The sequence below is a fragment of the Callospermophilus lateralis genome, chromosome 11 (assembly GCF_048772815.1).
Source record: "Callospermophilus lateralis isolate mCalLat2 chromosome 11, mCalLat2.hap1, whole genome shotgun sequence".
Lineage (NCBI taxonomy): Eukaryota > Metazoa > Chordata > Mammalia > Rodentia > Sciuridae > Callospermophilus > Callospermophilus lateralis.
This window is the reverse complement of record NC_135315.1, coordinates 26,595,366-26,616,408: the sequence shown is the minus strand read 5'-3', so window position 1 is coordinate 26,616,408 and position 21,043 is coordinate 26,595,366. Positions and strand designations below refer to the sequence as shown.

The following is a 21,043-nucleotide window of genomic DNA, read 5'->3' as shown; positions in this document are numbered from 1 at the left end:
GGAATTCTCTGCTTTTAGGTAAAGGATAAAACTCATCTAGAGGTTTTAACAAAATGCAGTTAAAATTTCATCTCTGCTTCCATCATTTGCTCTAGAAAGATAAATTGCCCTAAATCTTAAACCTGGGACCTGAAAATCATATGCAAAATAAGCACATATAAGGTTTGTTGTCCATTTCGGAAGCAAGCAATGATTTGGCTTAAGCTAAAGACAAAAGTGGCAGGAAAAGTCTATCAAAAACCTTGACTTCAGTTACTAAGCATTCTAATCCAATGCTGCCCTCTAGCAGCTCAAGACGGGAATAGCATGGACCACTCAGCTGGTTTTAGGAATTTGATTAAGCATTATTTACTATGGACAATGTTGCTGGTAAAGGAGAAGGCAGAGGAATGTTCTCTACACTTACATAGCAGTAGTCCATCCTAATAGAAAACATTCATTTTGAAAGACGCTGGAACAAGTAAATGCAACCCACACTTAACAGACTGCTCTAGGTCATCTCCAGCAGACCTGGAAAGGCCCAAAAGTCCCTGAAGATATCCTGCCCTCTTCTGTTTGAATAAATTTAGACAGGACCTGTTACTTCACCAACCCTCCTTCCTTCACTCTGACTTCTTTCATGTTTGAATAAGGAAGTGGGATGAAAGCTATAGACTTCTATTTGATACTTCTCAACATCCCCCCAAGCCCCTTTAATACTTCTCATATAAATGATATGGAGCCCATTTTTCCTAAGAAATATAGGGACTAGTCTAACTCAAGGTATATTATAACTAAAGGATTATGAAATCATTTGTATGTTTGAATAATGAACATTTCCAGAAGGGGAGTGATTATATAACCATTCCCCAAGTAACTATGAAAACGATTTGAAGTTAAGAAGCCCAGAAGACTTTTCATTTCCATAACCAACTTCCCTGGAAGCCCTGGACATTAAAAACTCCCCATGAGGTCTCACTGCTCTCAAATGAAACCAACTGACTGCCATAACTCCTCAGAATGACTGTAGCTGATACCCTGAAGAACAGAGAAACTTTTGCTGAAAATCAGTCAGGGTCCACAGGGAAGTACAAGAATATCCACCTGTATTATTTTTGTCTATAGACAGGGGTTTCCCACTTTTTGTGTTTAGTCTAAAAGAAACGCATCCTGGTATGGGGGTGGGTAAGAACCACAAACACTTATTTTCAAACAAAAGCTGACATTTCTTTATTATGACATTGCTTTTAACTTAAGCACAGCTGGCGCCACAAATACTTATCATATATTATCACACATCCTGGAAAGTTTCTGAGAAGACGTATCAGGACAGGCTTCCTCTGTGGTTCAATTGGATCTGAAGAAAGAACAGAAGAAATTATACACCTGATTCAGAGTTGCTGGTCAATAAGCAACATGTACTGGCACTATTACTTTCAGAGGCAAGATAACTGAACTGCTTTCCTCTCCCAACTAAAGTGCTGCTCAAAATTCCTCAATCTTTAAAAATCCTTTTCCCCTAATTAAATCTAACTGCGCTCCTCTCAAAGTGTCTTCCTCCACATTCATATATATCACAGGACACCAAATAGTCCACTGTGAATAGGCCAACTGCAAACGTCACAGTATCAGGTAGAAGGTCAAGCCATGAGTAAGGAAGCATGCCCTGTTTTAAATACTGGGCAGAAAAAAACAATGACTATTAACTAGCTCTGTGAAACAGGGTAAGCCACTTAATACTTTCCCAAGAAGCATACACAGGTAAGATGCTTTAAGTTCATACAAGCCATAGGTAGATATCAAGTATCTATAACTAGCAGATACCTATCTCTCTGCTAAGCCTATTTTCTTTCCTGGATTAAACATGTTCAGTAATTATGATTTTGATGACAATTCTAAATGCAATATTGGAGATCTGACCTCAAAAGGACAGAGACTGTTGTCAATGGGGATAAGAGGCTCCCAAGGAAGGCTGAATCCAGTGATAGTTCCTGATCTACTGCCACCCTAACTCCCCTAAGTTGCAGCAACCAAGGGGCAGAGAAACAAAGCTTAGCTAACATGGTACGATTTGCAGAATTTATCAAAAATCTGCAGAATTTATCAAAAAGAATTTTCTTACTTCAAATAATCTCTTCAGAAGTCTGAATAATGGTGCAACCTGAAAAAGAGAAAAACAACGTAATTACCCACAGTACAGTCACTAACTCATGGAATGGCACATATGAAGAACAGAGAAACATGGGTAATCATTCTCAAAAAGGCAGTTAGGTTCAGACTCCCCAAGCCAACATTCTAGAGGTTCTTACTGACTTAAACTTTACGTAAAATCATTAACCTGTTCCAAAGCATGAGACTGAGGTCTACGAAATGCCTGATCAGCCATACTCAACAGATGTGCTGTCATTCAAATTCATTCACTAATATAGCTAAAAACAGTGTGATTCTAGAAAGCTATGCTCTGGTGAAAAATCTAATGCCTTCTGGGGTCCATTTAAAGAAAGGAAAGAATTTTTAAGTGCAATCTGCATCTTTTTATAAAATCTGTACTAAGAAGCACTCAAAAACATCTAAAATGAGACCAGAGGAGTTAACTCTGGATAACTCTATTTCCTCTCAAGGTAAACAAAACTTTAATCTACCCTGTTTGCTACATTCTCTTTTCATTACTACCCCCCCTCAAAACCAATTTACATTCTTCCTTTTTTTCACCCTGAAGGCCATCCCTAAAGCATTTAAACATAAACACAGGGTTCTATGCAGTCTCCAAGAGCAATACAAGAAATAAGGAAAGGAGATTGTGATTTAAGTCATAGGATTCCTATTGAAGGCTCTTGAGTTTACCTCATCACCAATTATCTTCTAGCAATCATGCAATTAGACTTTCTATCTTCTTGTTTTATAGCCAAGAATGTTGTATTCAGAAAAGAAGCCAGGACACAGCACATAACTTTGGGATATCTTTGTGATTAATATCGTTCCTTACAGCTTCAGGTAAACATGTGTTTTTTAAAAAGATCACTTAAATCTGGTAAACGGTCCATTGTCAAAACAGTAAAGGTTAATCTAAACATAGGGCACCAAGAAAGTGGCAAGATTATTACAGTGGCTAATTTTCCTACAGCTTATTGAGGGAAAAATGCTTATATGAACCACACACACACACACACACACACACACACACACACAGACACTCACTCACTCTCTCTCTCATTCCTCAGGTAAACTTTTCTGATAGTGACATTTTATGGTAGAAAAATGCACAAAGATAATAAGGATGAGAGTCAGACCAAACATTAATTATGCAATCAATAAATTGTACCTAACTGTAGAGCTGGGAATACATAGTATCTCTTCACATTTTTAAAAGAAGCTTATTAGGTATCTCTAACTTTTAAACATAATACCTACCTATACATCAGGGCCTTGCCTTTCTCATTCCCCAAAGCAAAGTATCCACCTCTGGGAGAAAAATCCATGGTATGAACGTGAGAAATATTTGTTTTAGTGCCTGGGAAGTTAGAAAATACTGTGCAAGAAGGAAGGTGAACCTGCAGGAGGTAGTAAAAAGCCTTATATTACAAAAACTGGAAATTAGTCTTTCTTAAAATTTAATTTTCACTACCATTTTGCTGGAACAGAAAGTTCGTTTTGATTGGCATATACATAAAAGTATTCTTCTTTTTAAATTTGTTTTAATTAATTACACATGACAGTACAATGATCTTGATATATCATACATCTGAATCAAATGAGGTATAATTTCTCATTATTCTGAGTGCACAGGTTGCAGAATCACATTGGTCATACAGTCACATATATACATACAGCAATACTAGTGTCTATTTTATTCTGCTGCTCTTCCTATCCCCCTTCCCCTCCCCTCTCCTCCTCTCCCCTCCCATCACTTCTCTCTTAATGGAGCAAACTGGTCCAAAATTAAGATGTATGTGTGTGTGTGTGTGTGTTGCTAGGGATTGAACGCAGGGCCTTGTGCCTGGGAGGCAAGCACTCTACCAACTGAGCTATATTCCCACCCCAAAATTTGATTTTTCATGTCTATTAATTGTTAAGGAAGAGAAGAAAGCACTCATGTGACATCTAGCCTGGTACCTGAAGATTCAGATGTTGGCTGAACAAATAAAGGAATGTACAAACTCAAGCGAAACATCAATAGTAGTACCTATTAATGCTCTAGCTAACTGACTAAAATCTGATCACAGGAAATAGACATCTTAAATATTATCAAACACCTGATTGTATGTAACTGAAGCCTAGGTAAAGTCAAACCACATCTTTCAATATCATAAAATTTTCCTTTTACAACTACATGACAAACTCCTTGCCTTCTGCCATCTCTCCTCAAAGAGAGTTGAATCATGAAAACCAGACTCATCAAGTAGAACTGATGATGTAGAGGGAGCCAAAAGTTTAGCCAAAGCCGGGACTAGGCATGAGAAGGAGCACTGGCCCTTTCTTTCAAGTCTACTTACAGAGAAAATGGGCCTCAGTCCTAGGCAGGTAAGATAAGTCTCACCTAATTTATAGACTCAGTGTCTTCTCCCATGATGTTGCCCGTGGAATTCACTCTCTGCACTAGTGCTCTTCTCTCAGACCAATGATCAATCCTACCTGGCTAGAATTCTAGTGTGCTCTGATCTTCTTCGGGTCCCTGTATTAAAAGGTATAACTGACCTATTAATTAAGAAGGAGACCCATAAAGACCCAACTTCATTAATTTAAAATTTTCTTTGGTTTCTAATGCCCCTTCTGTCATGGCAGTTAAGGGTCCAGAGATCAAATTCAACAAGGAAAAGCTCATTTATTCTTAATTTATTGGACAGAAAAGTCCACTACTTTCTACTACAATTAGAGATTATAAATATGATAACAATTTGACTTCTGCATCTCCTACTGATGCAGTAGCTTAGATTTATATTCACTGCTTTATGCCGGGATAACAAAATTGTTTGGATCATTATAAGCAATTGCATTTAATGATACCAACGCTGTTTCACTGAGGCATTCTGAAGCTGCAATGCTTGGCTTCTTTCCATTAGATATTATGGTTGACTACCATTTAAAAAATGTGATTTGGCTGTTACTAATGAATTCCTTCTGTGATTCTGCCACAATAAAAAAACAAAAAGGCTGTCATGATCACTGAAGCAAACTAGGCAGAACTAACTACCGTGCATCTTGCAGAATATATTATGTCAACAGGAGATAGATCCCATGGTTTTCTAAAACAATTTACTACCATTAAAATGATAAAAAGGTTAATATGTACGAGTACACCGCCACTCCCATAAGCGGGGACTGAGGAGCAGGGATTTTAAAGCTGCCTTGAATTGGAAACTTCTCATTTATCAAATGATTCATTCAACAGAAAGGAAAAAAAATGCAAATGCTGTATTTTTTCAAACTCTCTTTCCAGCAAAACCCTTTAAGAAAATCTTAGGCAGAGAATCTCAATATATACCACACTGTTCTATATAAGAAGGAGCTGAGCCTCCTCCTTGCCATTTCTGTCATATAAAGTCCTCTGCACAGCCACGCTAGAAAGAATACAAGATCTAGAATCACAATTCTGCCCTTTACAAACTGTTGTATATTTATCCTCTGAAGGTCTGTCATTTGACTCAAATTTTTGAAGAATTCTTCATAAGTCTTTGTAAACGACATACTATTATATAAGCTCATACTTGATAAAGTTTACAAAGCTTTTTGTTAAACAAGCAAGATAAAAAGAGCAGTCTATAAAACACAACCTGGCAGTGTACACTAACAAAAGCATGATGCAATGATGCTATTCAAAGTTCTATGCCATCTGTTACACCTGGCACCTAGAGCAAATAATTGTTAAATGAAAATATTGATTCTGTTTGAAGACTAAAAAACTTCACAGAGAAGGGGGGTGACATTTAAGCTGAGCTCTGAAGTTGTGTAGTAAAGCCAGAAATATGACCATATACCAAGTCCAGTGAGCTCTTCTAGTAAATCATCAAATATGAAGGTAGGCCTAGCTTTTTGAATTCCATTATTTTTACATAACTCATTTTCAAAATCTAAGAATTCAGTTCATTGGTACAGCACCGGACTAGAACATATAAGATCCTAGGTTTAATTCCCAACACCAAAAAGGAAAAAAAAAAAGTATGTGTGTGAGTGTATATGTATAATATATACATACACACACACACACGAGAATTGCCTCCACTCCATTAAAATAACAGACCTTTAAAAAGTAGAAATGGCTGAGCACAGTGGGGTACGCTCGTAATCCCAGTAGCTCGGGAGGCTGAGGCAGGAGGATTCCCAGTTCAAAGCCAGCCTCAGCAACTTATCAAGGCACTGTAGCAACTCAGTGACACCCTGTCTCTAAATACAAAATAGGGCTAGGGATGTGGCTCAGTGGCCTAGTGCCCCTGAGTTCAGTCCTCAGTACCACCCCCCACTGCCCCACCACTGCCAAAAAAAAGTAGAAATGGTCAGGCATGGTGGCACATGCCTATAATCCCAGCAATTTAGGATCAAGAGTTCAAGGCCAGCCTTAGCAACTTAGTGAGGTTTAAGTTGCTAAGCACTTAGCAAGATCCTATCTCAAAGTTAAAAAGATAAATAAATAATAAAAAAATAAAAGGGCTGGGGATGTGGCTCAGTGGTTAATATACCCCTGGGTTCAATCCCTGGTGCCAAAAAAAAAAAAAGAAATGAAATGGAAAGAAAATTGCAGAGGTATGAAGTGCTTGCCTTAAGTATTATGTAATTTATATGCTGAAAGAAACCTCTGAAAATGAAGACCACCACTTACAAAATATGGAGAATGGAGAGCTCAAGCTTTCCCAAAAGAACTGATATAATACGGCTCCTGTGCATTATTTCAACAAGCACACCCAAAAGCTATAATACTAGTAATTTCAAGACAACAACTTAAGAGTGACTAAACAAAGTCACTTTTTAAAATAATCTAACACTTGACCTATCCTGTTAGCATTTCCTGTTTTGAACTTCAGATTTTAAAGTTACCAATGCTAAAAACGAAGAGAAAAGGTGTATTACCAATTTCACTGCTTCTTTCATTTTTTCTGAAGCTATTGCCAAAATTTCTGTGGTAGGACTGAAGACCAGAGAAGTAACACCAGTAACCAAGTTCATTATAGCTTTCACTGGCTTTGGGTTTGCTTCTTGGAGACAAGAATCTTGATTATATATGTTTACCACTCCACAATTAGAACTGCAAAAAGAAAAGATAATAAAACAGATTTTAAACACATAAAAAGGATTTTATCACCTAAGTGAATATAGATTTCAACCTACAAACTGACATTTGCATGTTTCATAAGTTATATAGAACCTAGCAGCTGAAGAGATCATGGCAAGGCAAAAGCTAGACACATTCTGTTAGTTCTACTTCGGTCCTGCTGAGCTCTTAACAGCTCTGGCAACTTTCAGTGTGGGTCTAGCTAGAAAATCCAATAAAGCATAGAATCTCCTTTATTCCTTCATGTGATAAATACTTACCAAATGTCAACTCTTTGTCAGGCACTACTTGAAATCTTAGAATGCAAAGGTGAACAAAAGAGACCAAGACCACTATTCTCATAGTGCTTATAGCCTAATATTCTAATGTGTGAAAGATATCTGACCTTCCCCTATGATTCCTTACTTTTATTATTCTATTGCATTTATGAGGACTTCCAAAATAGTAACAAAGAGCAGCAGTAAAAGCAGGAACCTTAGTTTTGCTTTTTGGGAGTATCTACAGTCAAGGGTTATAGAAGATCATTTACTCCAAGTTTACTTAAATAAATATAATTCAGCAATGAATTATATCCAAAACTTTAAAAGAGTAAATCCTATTGACCGAAAGTTAGTATATCACAAACAGAATCATTCACAGGCAAGAACTTTAGGGTAAACATCTTTTATCTCAATTATCAAACTCCAATTGCCCTGGGCATCAAGAATAAAGTACTTGTAACTCACAGATATTTAACTCAATGGTCATAGTCTACATCTGCTACTATAACAAAACACTTATCACTGGGTAGTTTATATACAATAGAAAATTATTTCTGATAGTTTTGGAAGCTAGGAAGTCCAAAATTAAGGTGCTGACAGGTTGATGGCTACTTCCAAGATGGAGCTGTATTGCTGCATTCTCCCAAGGGGAAATATGTCTTCAGCAGAAGGAATTGAAACTACTCCCTAAGCCCTTTAATGAAAGTCCTAATGAGGAAGATATAGAAGGGCTTAGGTAATCAGGGCAAGATGGCCAGTGAAGAGGTCAGGGGCAGGGCCAGAACAAAGGAGCATGGAGAGGGTCTTCTGATGAGGTCAACTTCCTGCCTGATGAAAGTGCTCATGAACACAAGCAGGGACTCAATCAGCCACTTTTTCACTTGTGCTCCTAAGTGGGGAATCCAACAGAAAAACTAAAACAGAAGCGTGGACAGAGGAGGCACCAATCAATAATAGTGAGGACACATGGTCAGCAGAGGGGGTAAGGAGAAGAGGAAATTCCAGAGACCATAAAAAACAAGCCAAAACTCCCCCACTGGACTCCCAGCTCTGGGGTCCCTTCTCTTCGGAGAAGTCTATTTGTGTCTCTCTCTTTTCAATAAACCTACTTCTTGCCTGCTATTTCTGTGTTCTGTTCTTCAATTCTTTGTTGAACGGAGACAACAAACCCAGCACTCCTGGACAGTAACACTAATCCCATCCTTGAGGGATCTACCCTCATAACTTAATTGCCTCTTAAAAGGCTCTACTTCTTAATATTCTCATTTAAGTTTCCACATATGAATTTTAAGGGACACATTCAGCATAGCACAAACTTAATTTAGTTGCAATATAAACCTGAGTAATGCAAGAAATTAAGCCTCAATCTCACAAGAGTGAAACACAATCCACTAAGTATACTCACATTCCTACTACTGAAACAGCCTAATTTATGCACTTAATACTATTGACTGCTGATAATTAACCAGGAACAACAAAAAAGACAAATTCAGTTTACATGAAAGATTCTATAACTTGATATTATAGACAATACACAAATAGTATGTTAGAATTAAGTACTTTAAAGTCATCCAACTACTTATATACACATTTTCTCATCTGATACTAGTTTTTTGTTCTTTCTGCTTTTTTTTTTTTCTTCAGTATTGGGAACTGAACCGGGGAGTGGCTCTCACCTAGCTACATCCCCATCCCTTTTATTTTTATTTTGAGACAGCCTCCCTAAATTGCCCAGGAGGGACTTGAATTTGCAATCCCAAGTAGCTGAGATTAGAAGCATGGGCCACCACTACTAACTCCTTAAATAGAACTATGTAGTCCACTCAAGAAAACATTACATATCTTCAATTTATGTAATTGTTATGGACTATGTGTGTACACCCCAAATTCATGCTGAAATCCGAACACTCCCAATGTGATGGTATTAGGAGGTGCGAGGTCTTTAGGAAGTAATTAAATCATAAAAGTGAAGCCTTCATTGATGGGATGAGTGACCTTATAAAGAGACGCCAGAGAGCTTCCTCACTGGTTTTCTACCATATAAAAAAACAGAAAGAAATCAACCGGGCTGGGGATGTGGCTCAAGCAGTAGCGCGCTCGCCTGGCATGTGTGCGGCCGGGGTTCGATCCTCAGCACCACATACAAACAAAGATGTTGTGTCCATTGAAAACTAAAATAAATAAATAAATAGATATTTTTTTAAAAAAAGAAAGAAATCAACCATCTGTGACTTTAAAAGAGAGCCTTCATGGGGCTGGGGATGTGGCTCAAGTGGTGGCACACCCGCCTAGCATGCGTGATGCACTGGGTTTGATTCTCAGCACCACATAAATGTAAAGATATTGTGTCCACCTAAAAAACTAAGAAATAAACTGTTAAAAGAGAGAGAGAGAGAGAGAGAGAGCCTTCATTAGAAGCCAACAATGCTATCATCCTAATCTCAGACTCCCAGTCCACAGGAACTGTTGAGAAATAAATTTCTGTTGTTTTGGGCTGGGGATATAGCTCAGTTGTTAGAGTGCTTGCCTTGCATGCACTGGGTTCAATCCCCAGCACCACAAAAATTAATTAATTAATTTCTGTTATTTATAATCCACCCCAGTCTATGGTATTGGTTACAGCAGCCTGAGCCAACAAACACAAATTTCATTTTTTCCTTCTTTTTTTTGACTTGAATCAAAATATTTATTTGTTGTACTTGTTTTTATACTAAATCTCTTTTCTTGCTAAGAACAGATTTAAATCCATTTTAATTAAGGACAAAAAGTTATAATCCACAGATCAAATCCTACCTTCTGAACATTAGAGACGTCTTAAATAGTGCCTATTCTTATTTGACTATCCCTTAAGTTTGTGGAACAAAAATAGCACAAGTTAATTACTTTGATATATACACCTTATTTCTATAGTTGAGTTTATGCTAAAAGAATATAACTCATTCTAATATGCTAGTAAAAGCTACTAAATACAATGATATCCACACGTCCAGCAGTAGGTAGAGTAGGTAGTGCCACAGGAATATATAATATCACAGAAAAATTATTCTAGAAAAAAGTACACCTGCATTAAAAACTGCCAGAGATACAACAGAACCAAATATGGCAATATGAGATGAAGCTGTTCCAAAAGAGCTTTGTGGAAAGGTGAAACTTAACCTGGGGAAGGGAGAAGAGAGGTGAAAACAAATAAGAAGAGCAAGAACACAGGAAGAAATAGCCATACTTATTATCTCGCCCTTGAACTCCTAACTGAAAGAACAATGTGACTGTCACTCTCCCACCCAAACCATAGCCCATAGAAATGGGCTCCCAAACCAAAGGCAGTCAATCCATTAGTAGATTACAACCACAAGTGTCCTGGTACACAAAGTTCTTCCCAAACAGGAAAGAAGACCATTAGCCAGATCAATATCTCTTACAGTGGTAAGGGGGGCTGAGCAACTGATAGACCCAACCTGATCTTTTCTTAAAATTGGGAGCAATCTCGCCACAAAGCCATGAAAAAGATAATTTCGGTTTTACTATAAATTACTTCAAATTCTGAATCTGCTTGGAATGCCTGCCCGTGCCTTGAACTCACCCATGCCTGGCTCTCTGACCAGATAGCAGCCCTCTCTGAAACTTTAGTGACACCTCATAAATATTGGCCTTCCCTGGCCAGACAATGACCCTCTCTGAGGCTCTAATGGTCCTCAAAAATTCTGATGTTGGGGCGAGCAAAAAATGTAAACTACCATTAGTGTGATGCTTGTCAGAGTTCTGTTATCTGTAACCCCCCTTTGTATAACTTTCTGGGCTATAAAGCTGGATTGCGGGAAAGCTGGGGGGCTGTCTTGTTCCCACCATTTGGGGAGGGAAAGGCAGCCCGGCCAGTCGAAATAATAAGCTTGCTTTAATTTGATTTTAATTGGAGTCAGTGGTCTTTTCTTGCGTCCTGGTCTAACACAACAAAAGGACAGTCAATTGAGGTAATGAATGATCAGTCAGATCAGAAATATGGAGCCTGGTTCAAAAGAAAAGGAATAAAATGCTAATATCTCCGAAGTCCTTCTCCCTCCTCCATCCTGTTTCCAAGGTTACCTGCCTCCAGGGAACTGTTCCTCCCTATAAAGAGTAGTTAATGAATGCCCCCTGAGCCACTCCCTACCTGACGGTATCCTGAAGCTTTTGGCCCACCTTTGGGTCACTGTAGGCAAGTAAGAGGATAGAGCATAAGAACAAAGGAAATCTAAAATCTACAAAAGGAAGGACACCCCTACTTCCTCAGGCACCAATTTCCACTTGCAACTTGGACCCCCCTCCTCTGATCTGCAGAGGACTCTCTGTCTCTCGGTTCTATCCTATAAATAAAACTTTCTGCTCTTGTGCAGGTGTTTCTTGGATGTTAAACCCTGAGGGGGAGAACCCCACCCTGACAACAACCACAGATCCTGATCAACACCAGTATCAGTGGGACTAGTGGGACTAGGACCCACCACATGCTGATGGTAGTGGGAGTCAAAGCTAAAAGGACATAGAAAGGGCACATGGAAGCCACAGATAAAATTATTTATTTAAAAAAAAAAACAAACAAACTACAATACAACAGTGGAAATCAATTGGGCAATTTTGCTCTCTTGGGGAACTTCAATGTCATTGTCACAACTGGGGGGGTGAATATACAGAACTGACACCTAGTTGGGAAAGACTAGGGATGCTGCTAAACATCCTACAGTGCACAGGAGAGGCCCAACAACAAAGTACCCAGCCCAAATTATCAATGAAGCATACTGATAAAGAAAATAGTATGTAAAAGTAGGGAAGGAGAATACTGTAGCACCATACCAGCAGAATGTACAACAAACTGAGAAACAGTTCAATCCCTCGAGACACCTGAACACTTTGCACAGCCCTGTCCATAGCTGTGTGTTTCTCCTTTGTAGACATGTGAAGGTGGCCCAAAGAAGGTCACCTCTCAAATGAAGACTTTAGAACACAGGGCTGCATACTTCACAGAAGAAATATGATCAGTCAACAAATATATGAAAAAAATGTTTAACATCACTAGCAATTAGAGAAATACAAATTAAACTGAGATTTCATCTCACTCCAGTCAGAATGGCAATTATCAAGAATACAAGTAACAATAAATGTTGGTACAAGTTATACTCACATTGCTGGTGGGACTGCAAATTGGTGCAACCACTATGGAAAGCAGTATGAAAATACCTCAGAAAACTTGGAATGGAACCACCATTTGACCTAGTTATCCCACTCCTCAGTGTATACCCAAAGGACTTAAAATCAGCATACTACAGAGATGTGGCCGCTTCAGTGTTTACAGAAGCTCAATTCACAATAGCTAAACTATGGAACCAACCTAGATGCCCTTCAACAAATAAAGAAAATGTGGCATACACACACAATGGAATATTACTCGGCCTTAAAGAAGAATAAAATTATGACTTTTGCAGGTAAACTGATGGAGTTAGAGAATATCATGTTAAGTGAAATGAAAAAGTAGGGAAGGAGAATACTGTAGTACCATACCAGCAGAATGTACAAGAGACTGAGAAATAGTTCAATCCCTCGGGACACCTGAACTCTACTTGACTTCAAACCCCAAAAAAACCAAAGGCTAAATGTTCTCTCTCATCTGTGAATGCTGACTCATAGGGAGTTCACCAGGTTGAATAGGGCGGAGAGTGGAGAAGGGAGCGGGAATGGGAATGAGAAAGACAGTAGAATGAACCAGACATAACTTTCCTATGTTCATATACAAGCACACAACCAGTTTAAGTAACTCCACATCATGCACAACCACAAAATTGGGAAATTATTTACCATAAATATATATATGATATGTCAAAATACATTCTACTGTCATATAACTAAAAATAAATTTTTTAAATTTTTAAAAATTTTTTTAAAAAGACACAGGTTAGAGATGCAATTCAGTGGCAAAGCACTGCATAGCATATACAGAACCCAGGGCCTATTTCCAGCGACTTGTAAAAAAAGAGTTTAAGCCACCACCAGAGCTACCCCAGCCACTGTTGTCCTATAGAATATCAACCAAACAAGCTGAAAACATTCAAATTCTTAAGTGAACCCTATCAATTCTTCTCTCCTCCTCAGTCTCTTTCATAGTCACCTATTTCTCTACTACCCCAAGGTTCTATATCTTGAACTATACAAGAATGATTTCCCAAGTATGTACCAACACTACTGTTTAATGAATAAAAACATATAGCAATCTTTAATTAACCAAAGCCATTTAAAAAATGACAACATGAACTAAAGAAGTTTCCTATTTACTATATTCTGAGTTTCCTTACCAGAGCAAAACTGTAAATAGAAAGCATCCATGAAGTCAGGACATGGAATAAGAAAAGGTGACAGTAACAGATGGGCTATAAGATCAAAGAAGTAAAATGCCCCAGTAGAGGCCAGAATGGGAAGTTTCCACCCCAGCACTAGGAAAGAAAGGAAGAAAGGCAGGCAGTCACATGATCCAGCTTCTTCTGCCTCTGCCCTGGCTCCTCTCACAACAGCAACTCTCCCTACCTTCCTAATGTCATCAGCAACTTCTCTAACAAGGGTTAAAGACCTTCTTTATATGTTCAATAATAAGTATCTGATAATGGTCTTTGGCTAAGCCTATCAGAATCCAATTATGCTGAAAGGCAACTAAAATTAAATTTGTTTAACCTACTAGTATTAGATTCTTTCCTGTTCAGACCCTTCAATGGGAAATTAATAAAAAGTGACACAAAAAGGAAAGGGCAAGAACCAGAAAAAGATTAACTATACTGACTTCACAAATTTAAAAGGAAGTCATTTCTTTTTCTTTTTTTTTTTAGTTGTAGATGGACACAATATCTTTATTTTTATTTACTTATTTTTATGTGGTGCGGAGGATCAAAGGGCCTCACACATGTGAGGCAAGCGCTCTACCACTGAGCTATAACCCCAGCCCTAAAAGGAGGTCATTTTTGTGCAATTATCCTTGCCCCACATAGAGGCAAAACGAGTTCTGCTTAAAATTATTTATATTAGTTTTAAACACTAGTCTTCATTTTAAAACTTTATTCCCAGATCTGCTAATCATGAATTGGTGCCATGGTACACACTACTTTGGCAAATATTTGTAGAGTTGAGATTTATTTTGCTACAGGTTTGGCATAGGTTGACTAAGAGTAACAAAGGAAAGAAGAGGACCCAACCAGAGTACCTCAACGCCAAGTAACCATCACTATCCTACCGCCCACGCACATCCACAGGATGCCGGCCTGGTCTCCAAGTTCCACAGCCTTGTTCTACTTGCATTTCCTCCCAGGCCTCAAGGTAGCTGGTGGCAGGGATAATATACAAGCAGTTTCCTCAATTTTAAGGAGTGACGTGAACATAGAGAGTATGCTGTTTTTGCACATTCAGACCCACTTGACATCCCAACATAGGCAGGATTTAACTAAAACCTCTTGATGGCTCAATTGTGTTCAATCTAAGAAAGATTTTTTTAAAAAATACTGCTTCTCAAAATTACAGAACCACAGACGTCAATTAGTAGTTTGGTAAGTAGTTTAGAACCACTGGTAAGTATCCAATGCCTTCCTCTTCCATCCTGAACCTTTAGAATCAAGTAGGAGAATTAAGCCATCAAAAGATAATAACCGGGCTGGGGATGTGGCTCAAGCGGTAGCGCGCTCGCCTGGCGTGCGTGCAGCCCGGTTTCGATCCTCAGCACCACATACAAACAAAAATGTTGTGTCCGCCGAAAACTAAAAAATAAATATTAAAAAATTCTCTCTCATTCTCTCTCTCTCTCTCTCCTATCTTAAAAAAAAAAAAAAAAAAGATAATAACCAAGGTAATAACCATTTTTTTCTAGTAATGACACAATGATATGTGTTTAAGTAATATTTTTTAAGTTTCTATAATACTAACAAATGGAATTTCCAAATACCATGTTTTTGGTTTATACTATATAGCTAAAGGAAAATATGCTAAATCTTTAACACTAAAATCCAATGGCAATAATATTAGAAAAATGTGATGTGATCAAATGGGCATTTCAAATATAGAAAACTATACAATAATTTAAGGCAATTTTTTAGTACTTTCTTTGCTAACAAGCTGATAAACTATTTATATTAGTTTTAAACACTATAGTCTTCATTATAAGTATTAAAACTGCATGAAAGGACTGAAGTTATGGATCAGTGGTACAGTGCCTGTCTAGTACATGTGAGGCACTGGATTCGATCCTCAGTATCACATAAAAATAAAATAAATCAAATAATGTCTATCCACACTAAAAAAAACAAAAAACAAAAAACCCACATGAAGACAGTGCAAAGCAAAAGTCTGACCTGAGATGACTTATTTCCTACTAGTGAGTAGATGTAAACAGAACTCCTAATTCCCCACTGAGTATATTCAATCCCTAAGCAGTTTCTCATTAGCACAATGTGATTTAGGTTTTACAAAACTCTTTACTCACCCACAAGCCACATATTGTCCATTCCTCGATGTAGCGATGCTTAATCCACGTAAACTGCCTTCATCAACAAATCTGTTAAGGCATTTCCTAGAGTTCACATCCCAAACATAAACTTCCCCATCCTCTGAAAGAAAGAGCCAAAGAAGGGTTTGATTAATTTTAAGTAAAATTGAAAGGCAACTGAACTGACCACTCTTAGGCTCTCTTTAATAGTGTAAAGAACTACAAATAAAAACCCATGATGACCTCTCCTCCTGCCACTAGAAACCCAGACTAAAAATATTTCTTATATATTCACATACATAGAAAAAACATTATTCATTTAAACAGGTTATCTTTTGGTTTAAAGTGGATGATCACAAATTCTATGTTTCAACTAAGCTTTCAGAAAAAGTTTATGTATTCTACTTAGATAAATTACTGGAACAAAAACATGAAGGGGGAAAAAACATTAATCAACAGACATTCGAATACCTACTACATAAGGCTAGGTGATATAGATACCAAATTTTTTTGATGGAGGAAAAAAATTAAGAATGAAGTGACCCAGATCAGAAAGAATTTATAACTTAATTATGCTACCACTTAAATATTAAGGAATGATACACATGAGTAACAAGCATAAATAATTTAAAGAAATTATAATTATGCAGGCAAGATAAAAAGAATACTAAATATAAGAGAACACAAATATTTTCATGATAGAAATGGCCATCTAATGGCCAAAATTAGTCCTTATTCTTTATTTCTCTTTCCCATAGCACTTGATATTGGTGACCACCCTCTTCTCTGTCGCTGTACATTTCTATAAGGACCCCTACATTCACATCAAAGATGGTTCTTCTCTCTCTCTTCATCCCTCTGTTTTCTGAAGGTACTGTTTCAAAGTTTGCCCTACTATAGGTATTCTTTTTGTCACAATGAGAAATCAGTGAATTTTACTGTTTTTACTATTTCTTTGACAAAATTTTCCAGGGTGGAATAAGGGTGCAGATTAAGCAGAAGTAAACAGATTAGCCCTGCATACTAAATGGATAATCCCTCACTATGACTAGGTTAGAGAAAAGGCAAATGCCAACAAAAATTAATTTCCAAAACTAAACATGATTTTCTTACTAAAACAAGAAAATTGAAAAGGAACATTTTTGGGATAATTTGAAACATAAACACATCCAAAGCTTCTCTTGTATCATCAATATAACTTACCAGAAGAGGTATATATTTTCTTACTATCTGAAGAGAATGTGGATGCTGAAACCCCTCCGTTAATCTTCATGCTACCAATTAGTTCTTTGGTCTAAAAAAATAAATACTGATTATCAACTGTTACAAGGTATATGGAAGGACCATAGTGTATAGAACAAAAGCAATCTAGTCCATTATTTTCTAGAACCTACTTGTTTTTCCTATCCTACGGTTTCCCCAAACTGCCTACAATTTCTCCCAAAGTTCTTCTACTTCAGATGCAGATTAAAGAACACAGTTAAGTGTTCAAGTTAAGGTTCAAGACTGTTCTTACACTAATGTCTAATCCAAGAAACAAGCAACAACAATGGTTCACCTTCATTGATAGCAAATGAGAATATCCAGCAACACCATTTATGAGCAAGAAGGAGCCATCTGGGGAGACTTCAAATCTCCTCACTCTTTTTTCTTTCAAACCTAAAAAAGGAAGATAAATTGATTTAATGAGATTTTTATATGGTTTTTCAATAAAGATATATCCTACTGACAAACAAATTCTTTCCTTTTAAAATGTCTAAGTTTTGCAAATTAAGTGAACCCCAGGCTTAGATTCTAAATAAATCTAACCTCATGGATCACCAATAAGGACCCAATAAGGTCACTATGAACACTATGAAGTACTTGGCAAACTTCTTTTTTGTCTTGTTTAGCATTCAATATTTTAATTGCAGGCCAGAACAAGCATAAATAATTTAAAGAAATTATAATTATGCAGGCAAGATAAAAAGAATATTAAATATAAGAGAATAAACCTATCAACTAACTTTCCAAATGAAAGTAGCAATATCTTTAATTAACTAAACAGATAAAATCCTATTTTGTCACAAACTTCAACACCAGAAGGGAGTACACTGCCATCAGAGGCAGACAAAAAACATATATAAACTATTTTCTCGCCATCTACTAAGCATTCTATGATGAACAGGAGTATAATCATTAACTTTGTGGGTCCAAAAAAAAAATCAATGTGTCAGTGTATTCAAGAACTGGTTAGTTTCTCAAGATGGGGATTCATATAACCAAGTCACAGGAGATAAGTATATAATCCAGAGTCAGTTTATTCATTTACAAAGAGACATGTCCCTTTTTCCATGCCTGAAACATTCAGTAACTATATCTGAATGCTTAGAGTCAAGTTACTCACTAAAAAGCTGCCTAATGAAAAGAATACATTGTGGCTCTTGGGTAGAGCACTCACTCCCCTAGAATGTGTAGCATGTGTGAGGCCTTGGGTTGGACATCCTCAGCAACACATAAAAATAAAGATATTAAAAAAAAAAAAAAGAATAAATACAACCAGGGCTAGGGCTGGGGCTCAGTGGCCGAGTGCTTGCCTAGCATGTGTGAGGCCCTGGATTCGATTCTCAGCACCACGTATCAATAAATAAAATAAAGGCCCATTAACAAGTAAAAAAAATATTAAAAAAAAAAAAAAAGAATACAACCAATTATCTCCAAGAAATGGAAGGTATACCAAGGGAGAAGAAGTAGAAGAGGCTTTTCTCTATATACTCATTTGTATATATTAGACTTTGCACAACAGCAACAACTGCCCAGTCAAAGAAAATTTAATTTAAGTTGCTACATTAAAATATTGAATTGAGAAAAAGGATTTCGAAAAATGTAGTGAAGTACTGTACCCCTACAGGAAAATGTTGGTTAAGTTTACTAAAGGCCATGAACCCTGACAAGGTTAATGGAATGTACCATTTGCATCAATCCTATGTTCTTCATTTTTCAAACTACTATTTATGACAACCAGGAGTTTGCATACATATAAGAAGGCTTTCATATCCTAATTAGTTGGCAATTTCCCAATAAATGTCTAATTAATTTCTTGAGCTCACAGTTTTATACAGCTAGTGATTTAGAGCAGTGGTAGAGCGCTTGCCTAGCATGCGTGAGGCTGTGGGTTTGACGTGGCACCACCAAAAAAAAAAGCATGATTTTATAATGATGAAAGGCTGAGAATAGTGCTCAATAATATACCACCACAAAGAGAAATATATTCATCATTACTATCATTATTACCAAGCTGTGTTTACTGAAGGTAGAGAAAAAGGAAAAATATCAGGAAGAAAAGACGAATGCCAAGTCCAAAAAGCAGACTTCATACACTTCAGATATCCACCAGATCCAGAGTAAGGTCACTAACCGAAACTTAGCTAAACCTCAATGTACTCAGCTAGAGGATGCAAGACAAGGATGGTCCAAAATTCATTCCTTTGATTAGTGAAGTAATATGTAAAACTAATAACTACTGCACATTATTTTCTATTTCAATATGAGGAGTGGGTTTAAATTTTTTCCAAGTACAGTCCATGAACCAGCAGCACCTGAGAGCAACTGGAAATGAAGAATCAGACACACCTCAGACCTACAGAATCACAACTGCAACTTAACAGGACTACCAGGTGATTCACATGCTCACTGACTTTGGCTTAAGGCATGGTTAGGTAAACCAGGAACCTACAGGATCATTAAAGGTGTGAGAAAATAGGAGAGAGTGGCAACAGTGAAAATAAACATCATAAATGTTTCTGAAGTTGGCTGTAATTCATTTTCAGCCACTAGTAGGAAAACACTTAAAGAAAGCCACTTTTGTCCTTTCACAGCTCCACATGCTTTTTAACAGGGAGACTGCCAGTGAGCTATGGTCTATGCCAGTGCTATATCCCAAGATTTATTATGCTAACCCAGCCAACCTCATTACAATGGTTTTGGTTCCCAAAGGAATCATTATGTGTCACTATATTTTGTGGCAATACAGGTAGGAGAATACAGGAAAAGAATGGATAAGGTAGAAGTTAGATAAATCTTCACCTGATGTTTATTTTTATGTAGTTACTTCTGAAGACTGATCTACCTCCAAAATAGTGCTTTATTTCGCTAATCAAAATTTATAATAAGCACCAGAATTAAAGGGTATACAAATTTCCTATCAGAGAAGTAAAACAATGTGTCCAAGGAAGTGGATTCCAGGTCTTCTTGCTCCCCGTTTCAAGCTCTTTCTGCTACCTCAATTGCTAACTTTACAACCACATATCTGCAAATTAAGATTTTTCCATAAGTGCTTAGTAACTAAGTTAGTTCACTTGTTTAATTCAAACATATTAGCACAATGACATTTTCCCAATACTAAAGAAAAAAAATGAAAAAGTAGTTGTTAATACCATTAAATCAACTCAGCTTGGGCAGGGAATGAATGGCAGGCAGCATGTTCAACAACAATCTTACCTCTAACTTGATGAACAGGAATTAACTTTCCAGCTATCATATCATAGACATAAAGAACCTTGCTGTGAATACTTGTGGCTAAAACTTCTTCTCCATTAGCACTAAAACAAGCCTTAAAGATTGGAAACTTGTCCAAATAAATGCTCTGGATTTTAGGATTTGTTTTGCCATCAACCTAGAAGGAAGCACAAAATGTTTATTTTGGCTATTTCTACGGACTCTGTATGCTGGTAGTAAACATTTTTCATGACAAGACTTCATTCTAAAATGCATACCTGAAACAGAGACACGGCATTATCCAACCCTGCGACCATCACAACCTGTGCATGAGGATGGAACTGCACTGACGAGATCCGAGCAGTGGTAGGCCGTTCAGCATTAGCAGGTTGGCAGTTCTTTATCTAAAGAAAAATAAAGCTAGAATTTTATCAGTCCAAATCAGTTAATATCATTTAGAGCATGAAGAAAAACATAAAAATAGTTTATAAATCAGAAAAACTAGAATGGTAACCAAAAGATCACAGCTCTGGCACCAACTAGCAAGCCACTTCACAAGAATCCAACCTTCACCATCTT

The 21,043-nt window shown here is 37.2% G+C and overlaps 1 protein-coding gene across 1 annotated transcript in view; it reads right to left on the bottom strand.

Annotated features, from left to right (window-relative positions):
• Positions 1–1,187: 1,187 nt before the first annotated feature.
• The window catches only part of Utp18 (UTP18 small subunit processome component), a 37,254-nt gene continuing 17,398 nt past the window's right edge, over positions 1,188–21,043 (bottom strand). Inside the window, exons 6-14 of the mRNA XM_076871667.1 lie at positions 20,743–20,868; positions 20,468–20,642; positions 17,547–17,647; positions 17,192–17,282; positions 15,986–16,109; positions 7,042–7,216; positions 3,391–3,530; positions 2,102–2,140; positions 1,188–1,336 (exon numbers count right to left, since the gene is read on the bottom strand). Of these exons, the coding sequence (XP_076727782.1) occupies positions 2,116–2,140; positions 3,391–3,530; positions 7,042–7,216; positions 15,986–16,109; positions 17,192–17,282; positions 17,547–17,647; positions 20,468–20,642; positions 20,743–20,868 (957 nt within the window). The 3' untranslated portion in view covers positions 1,188–1,336; positions 2,102–2,115. The remainder of the gene's footprint in view (positions 1,337–2,101; positions 2,141–3,390; positions 3,531–7,041; positions 7,217–15,985; positions 16,110–17,191; positions 17,283–17,546; positions 17,648–20,467; positions 20,643–20,742; positions 20,869–21,043) is intronic.